Source organism: Carettochelys insculpta, chromosome 15, assembly GCF_033958435.1.
Source record: "Carettochelys insculpta isolate YL-2023 chromosome 15, ASM3395843v1, whole genome shotgun sequence".
Classification (NCBI taxonomy): Eukaryota; Metazoa; Chordata; order Testudines; family Carettochelyidae; genus Carettochelys; species Carettochelys insculpta.
Genome location: NC_134151.1, coordinates 36717370 through 36724627, shown reverse-complemented (window position 1 = coordinate 36724627; position 7258 = coordinate 36717370). Strand labels below are relative to the sequence as shown.

The 7258-nt window shown below is 49.5% G+C and overlaps 1 protein-coding gene across 1 annotated transcript; it reads left to right on the top strand.

The window, feature by feature from the left end:
* Nucleotides 1-3214: 3214 nt before the first annotated feature.
* On the top strand, nucleotides 3215-7045 carry MED7 (mediator complex subunit 7). Its single transcript, XM_075009599.1, has 2 exons — nucleotides 3215-3274; nucleotides 4264-7045. The coding sequence occupies exon 2, from the start codon at nucleotides 4294-4296 to the stop codon at nucleotides 4984-4986; it is 693 nt and encodes a 230-aa protein (XP_074865700.1). The 5' UTR covers nucleotides 3215-3274; nucleotides 4264-4293; the 3' UTR covers nucleotides 4987-7045.
* The last annotated feature ends 213 nt before the right edge of the window (nucleotides 7046-7258 follow it).

Sequence of the window (7258 nt, the reverse complement as noted above, 5' to 3'; positions counted from 1 at the left end):
TGCAGATGCTTCTGTGATGGCAGGGTTGATTCTAGAAGGGGAAGCTTGCTGGTGTGATCTGGTCTCCAAGGCATAGAAAAGAACCTGACAGACTGCCCCTCACCACAGGAGCCTCAAAGGAAGGACAATTGTTAGAAGGATTTTGTTTCTTGAGAGCCTTTGGGTGTGTCTATAGCGCAATAAAATGCACCCCACCAAACCTCCGAGCCCAGGTTCACTTGACTCCAGCTGGAAACATTCAGGTGCAGGCTGGACCCCCTGGTTTGGAGCCCTACCCCTATGCTTGGACTCCAGCCCAAGCTTAACCATCTACAAGGCCATTTTTAGACCCACAGGCTCAGCCCAGAGAGCCTGACTTAGCTGACCCAGACTATCCAGGGCCCTATGACAGGTCTTGGGTTGCAATGTATAACAGTCTTTTGTTACCAAGGGGAGAGGAGCAGAACTTATGGAGGACAATTTCAAGGGCTGAGGGAAATACACAGCACAAGCTCTGGAAGGAAAGATATGGAGAGTGGTGCAAATGGAATCCACTTCTTACTAGTAAGGGGATTGGGGGCCTGGGGAGCATGTGACCTCCTCATTCCACTCCTCCACACTCCGTCTCCAGCCTGGGCCCCCACATGCTCTCCCTGTCCTCTCCCCCGATCCATCTCCCTTCCCTGAGGAGTGAGAGACTCTGTCGTCCTCCTGCTGCGCTTTTGGAATTGCAGCAGCAAAAGGAGCACAACATGGGGTTGCTGGGTGGCCCCACGTCCACAGCTCCTCCAGTGAGGCTGTATCAGCCCCATCCTGAGCACCATCCGACAGTGGGGCTGGCTGCTGTACAGATGGAGGTCTTGGACACCCTGTGTAGAAGGGCTGCAGCTGTGCAGATGGAGATTCTGGCAGGGGAACAGCAGCTTGTTCTGCTGCTCCTCTTTTTGGTATGCTGTAACAGGTATAAAGATATTGTTCTTATGGCGTATTGGACCAGACTGGACCACCCTACTTGCACTGCTGGGTGTGACATCCTCTTAGCAAAGGGCAAAACAGCTGGATCTGGAAAGCTGCTAGAAATGCAAAGACCACATAAATAATACCCCCGAGAGGGAATCTCCTAACCACTATTGATAGTGGCAAATTAGTGGGACATCCAGCAGTGAATTGCGGAGGGTGTAGGGGAGTTACCCCTTGCTAAGTGAGGTGCTCTAGGGATGGTGATGCTGTCAGATCAGCAAAAGAAATTATCTCCTGTACTGATTTTTGTTTTAATATGACTAATCCTGAAACGGGACTGCCACTGTATGATGCCACAAATGTATTACAGGTGGGTGAGGTAATAGATTTTACTGAAGCAACTTCTCTTTCCCTGTTATAAGTTAGTCCAATAAAAGATAATTCCTCATCCACATTCTCTCTGTAAAATCCTGGGCCCAACGAGGCTATAAAACTGCAAGACAGAAACATAGGAAGGGTCTCAGCTGTCGTTCCAGGAACACTGCTGCCCCCTGCTGCCAGCAGGAGAGCATCACGTGAATATTGGTGCACCAAAAATTTCATAGGGGATGGCACCTATTATATATTTGTAACGGAGAGAAAGCCGTGCTGGTCTATATACTATCAAAACAACAAAAGCAGTCAAGTAGCACTTTAAAGACTAACAAAATAATTTATTAGGTGAGCTTTCGTGGGACAGACCCACTTCTTCAGACTATAGCCATACCAGAACAGACTCAATATTTAAGGCACAGAGAACCAATATTGAGTCTGTTCTGGTGTGGCTGTGGTCTCAAGAAGTGGGTCTGTCCCACGAAAGCTCATCACCTAATGAATTATTTTGTCAGTCTTTAAAGTGCTACTTGACTGCTTTTTTGTTTTGATTATATATTTGTGTTTGACTGTCTGTCTGTCTGTGTTTGACTGTCTGTATTTCTCACCTGGTCCCAAGCTGCTCTGGTGTGTGCTGGGGTAGTTCTTTCTCCCCAGGCAGACACATACTGAACCTTACATCCCCAGCCCCACCCCAGAGCTATTTTGAGTTAAAAAATGCTGGGTCAGTTGTCTAGTGACACAGTAAGTCAGCCCTGCTTGCCTGCGTCAGCTGAGGCTGCGGGCCTATAAAGCTGCTCTACTGGGCCCTGGGACGCCATGAAGGAGAGGGAACAAGAGGCTGTGCCCGAATGTCTGCATTTGAAGCCTGAGCCCCTGAGGTTATTAATCAGGCAAGCGGGGTGGGGGGTTGGCTGGGCTGGGAGGGATCAGATTTCCCACGCTTTTGGGACAGGTGGTGTTGGGGAGGCCCAGCTCCATGCTCCTGGAACAGGCAATGTGCCATGATGCAGCCCCCCCTTCCCTCAGAGATGCCCAGGGAATGCCGTGCAGCGCTCCAGTGGTGACTGAAGTGGCCTGGGGCTCTGGCTGAGGCCGTTCCTGTGCCAGCAGCGGCCTGGAACCCCGCGCCCCTTTGAATTGCTAGGCACTGGGTCAGCTGCCCCCCCACGTTGGCTGGCCTGCGGGCACGTCAAGTGCTTTTCTGGGAGCCACCCCAGGGAAGTGCCATCCGGCTGGAGCCCACACCCCAACTCCCCACCCCAGTACCGAGCATCCTCCTGCACTGCAAAGCCGAGGTATGGGGCAGGGAATCCCTGCTGGGGCAGGGGGCCACTGACCCACAGAGGAATCAGCCAGGGGCCCAGCGAGCAGCAGAAACAAAAACCCCTCCACTGATACGGACCCCAACTGAACAAACAGAGAACAGGGAGACAAAGACGCTGCTCCCCTGGGGCTCACACGCCAGCCCCGCAACCGACGGGGCAGGGCTCGTAGATTTTGGGGGCGGGGCCTAAGGAGGGGGCGGGGCCTCGGGGAAGGGGCCGGGCAGACGTCTGCCGCCGGGCTGCCGCAGTGCAATGCCGGAGGCGCACGGGGGCCGCCATGCGGGGCAGCGCTGGAGGGAGGGCGCCGCGCACACTCCCCTTCCCTGAGGGGGCGGCCTCGGAGCAGACGGCTATCCCCGTGCGCATGCGCCCCACGCACAGTTCTCTCGTGGCCCCCCCCCGCCCCGGCATGCTCTCCCAGCACGCTCCGCGCGGCCCGCCTGCCGCAACGGGGCGGTTCTGTTACGGGCGTTGGGAAGAGCCAGTCGCACAGCGACGTCTCCGCCCCGTGCGGTCCCCGCGAGCCAATGGGCGGTGCAGCGGCCGCCGGAAGTGAGCTCGGGACGGGACGGGGCGGGGAGCCGAGCTGGTCTCCGCGGCCGGTAGGGGCGGCGGAGCAGCCGCCGGGGTACCAGGTAAGCGGCCGTGTGAGGTTCCCACCCACGGGCGTGCGGAGCCCCGCTTGTCCCTCCCCCCGGCCGGTACCTGCCTCGCGCGGCCGCTCGCGCCCCGTCTGGGACCCCGCAGGGAATGCGGGGAGGGGGAGATCGCACCCGCATTCCCCCCACCCCCCCTCCCCACCCCCCGCGGGTTTGCTCCCCGCTGAGCGGGGCCGGGTGGTGCTCCCGAGAGCTGCCCAAGCCTCCCTCGCATGGGTGAGCGGGAGGCCTCCCGCCCTGGGCGCTGTTTAAAGGCGGGGGTTGGGGTGTTAAAGTTTTGTCTCTACGAGGAGTTCTGCTGTGTCTGATTTCCAGTGAACCTTTGCAGCGCCTCAGCTAAGGCGGGTGGGGGCTGCGTGATCAGGAGGTGGGCAATGGAGCTGTGCATCTTTGTGGCTAGCCTGATGTGGCTTAAGGTGGCAGGGATGGAAGGTGTCTCCATCTGAAGGCTGCTCACTGGCCTGTGTGGAATTGAGGAAAGTTTCTGACTTGGTAGAGTTTGGCAAGTGTTTGACGCAGCCATAGCTCTCCTGTCTGCAGTCTGGCTGACAGGTCCCAAGCGCTGAATGAGTGTCCAGGCTGAATCCTGCTTGCACATTAACCAGTGGGAGAAAAGCTGCTCTTTGCTACTGTTGATAGCTCTTCTGTGGGGAAACAAAGAACAGCAGCTTGTAATTTTGATAGACTAGCTGCTACCATGACTGTTAAATTTGGATCTCAATATGAAACCTGACTGTATCTTATAGCGCTTATAGCAGTCCATTTTACAATAGTTGCTAGCATGCAAAGTTGTTAAAGACATCACTGTTAAAATTGAAACGCTAGGTCCAACTAGAGGTCTTGGTGGAGTAGGTAGTATTTTCTTGGCAATGATCTGGTATCGCATGTACTGAAAGGGCGAGCTGTGCTATATTTAATATGCTGTAAAACTAACTTATAACTAGGCTAATCCTACATGTTTATAGGTTATTCCATAGGTACTTTCATCTCCCACCATGGGTGAACCTCAGCAAGTGAGTGCCCTCCCTCCACCTCCCATGCAGTATATAAAGGAATACACAGATGAAAATATTCGGAAAAGTTTGGCTCCTAAGCCACCTCCACCTGTGAAAGACAGCTACACGATGTTTGGGAACCAATTCCAATGTGATGATCTCATTATTCGACCCTTGGAAAGCCAGGGCATTGAACGATTGCATCCCATGCAGTTTGACCACAAGAAGGAACTAAGGAAACTCAATATGTCTATCCTGATCAACTTTTTGGACCTCTTGGATATCTTGATAAGGAGCCCAGGCAGCATAAAACGGGAGGAGAAACTGGAAGACTTAAAACTGCTTTTTGTCCATGTCCATCATCTTATAAATGAATATCGACCCCATCAAGCCAGGGAGACGCTGAGGGTTATGATGGAAGTGCAAAAACGTCAGCGCTTGGAGACAGCTGAGAGGTTTCAGAAGCATTTAGAACGTGTTGTAGAGATGATCCAGAACTGCCTGGCTTCCTTGCCTGATGATTTGCCTCATTCAGAGGGAGGGATGAGGTTAAAAACTGAGCCCATGGATACCGATGATGGCAACAATTGTATTGGACAAAACGAACATCAGAGAGAAAGTGCTAGCTGCAAGAAAGAACAGGTTTTAGACAAAGATGCTGCTATGTGTAGCATTATTGATGAGATGACATGAAGACACTCTCTTTGTAGTTGTACTGTAAGTCCTTGGGGACAGAAAATGAACTGGATGCTAGAAGTCATTTGGTGTGGGGTTTTTTTGCTGCTTTTGGTGTTGTATAAATAAATAATCACAGAATTTTTGTGTACATATACATTTAATCCAGAAGGCTTATTTTTGTAGACATGGTAACGTTTTTGCAGGCGATCAAACAGACAGAAGCATTGCTTGGTATTTTGTAGATGTAACTTGTATGATGTGCTGTTCAGAACAGAAAAGTCAGTCTTATAATTTGAAACAAGCTTGTCATGTCAATTGAAGAAAGCTTTATTCCATGGTTTTCATATAGTTTCAATGAATCATTTGCTGGCACTTATCTTATGAATGTCTATGAAATATGGGATTTGGGAAAAGATCAGTCTCTGTATGGAATCTGGAGTTGACCATTTCAAACAAGTTAAAGGTACCTTGTAAGATATTATGGTAAGGAATTATAAAACAATATTCTTATTTAAAAGATGAGTAATAGTATTATTGCTGCAATGTTCGTCAAAATTTCATTCTCTCCTTTTTAGTTTTATAAAATCAATGTAATTGTCTAAAAGAATGTTCACTTCTATTAGTGGCTTAAACATTCATTGTTGATAGCCTAAGTCTCATAAGAAACTACAGTAAACCCTCGATTTAATGGACCCTGATATAACGGATGCTGTGTGCTAATTCCCACCGCCCCCAAACAAATGCCAGAGACTCACCAGAGCTGGAGGAGTTGCCAGAGCGGCTGGGGCTGCTGGGCCTGGAGTGGCCACCTCAGTGGCGGGGGCCAGTGGCGCCAGAGGAGACTGTGGTAGGGAGCAGGAGCTCTCTTCCCTCAGTCCTATGTGCATGAAGCATGTGGCACCTGGCTGCCATTACCCACAAGGGCACTGAGCAGCAGCCATGGTGTTGGAGGCTTTTGCCCACAGGCAGGCTGTGGGTGGCCACACTCTACCTTTGCGCAGGCAGCTCAGAGCCAGGGACTGGGGGAGCCACAGCACTGAGAGCTGCAGGAGGTGGAAGGAGCCAGGCTAGCATTCAGCTCCTTTCCTGGGAATTGTGAGGGGAAGAATGGGGCAGAGGACAGGAGTGGGTGATGGGCTCGGCAGGTCAGTGCATCATCATATAGTATAACCATTCGGATATAATGGACTTTCGGCATTAACGGATACCTCTGCCCCCCCAATTAGCCCATGAAATCAAGGGTTTACTGTACAATACATGCTGTACGGGAGACAGTCTCTGTAATGTAATAGGTTTACGTTATTCAAGGACTAATAAGCAGTAATTCTTTTGAAATAGGATACTCCTTCCTTAAATATATCATGGATAATATTCTTTAAATGCTAACTCTTCATTAAATGCACTGTTCAGTCAGTGACAGAACGCTCGCTACTCCACTCTTAGCCGGTATCAAGTCACAGAATCAAGCTCTTTGTATAGACAGTCGTATTTAACCAATACTTTTTAATATTTTCAGAACACTAACAAATTAATCTCTAAAAATCCCATGTTGTACAAAGGTTGTAGAGCCTATTTTGAATAAAATGTAATTATTTTCAATAAATGGCAAGTGAGTTCAGCCCTCATGGGACAGTTTGCATGGAGTATTGCTCCTTGCCTGTTCTTTAAAACAAACAACCTTAGAAGAATCTTGGGCACAAACACATTTAAGAATGCATTCTGAAAAAACTGCATTTCCTGTACCCTGTTGAGTGGAAAGGTAAACTAACGATGATCCCTATGAGCATCGTTCACTTGGCCAGTCACCTCACTCCTCAGTTGACCATTTGTTTAATAATATACTGAATCATAACCCTTTAAGCTCCAGTAGTTTAGCACATGGGGGTTTTCCAGTATTTGGTGGTCTATAGAATTATCTGTAGGATAGATTGGTCACGGTATTTTTGCAGTAGATTATCAATGTTCAGCCACAAGAAAGTAGCCAAAATTGCATTTGATCAAAAGTTAATGTGAGGTATGTTGTGAGCTAATTTAAATGTTAAAAACTATGAAGTCTATTAATATAAATTTTTCTCCTAAGAACTCTCTAGCCCTTGTTGCCTTTTCTTCTTCCATTCTGCAGTACGTATTGGGGTAATCGCTTTTCTGATATCTGTGCTGTGTGGCTTATTAAAAGGGGAAAATGGGCAGAGAATCATCAAAAATATTCTACAATCCCCCATTGTCTGGGAGCGAATACCTGGCTCCTTAATATTGTTTGATGCGATTATTGTGAATTGTTTCCTTT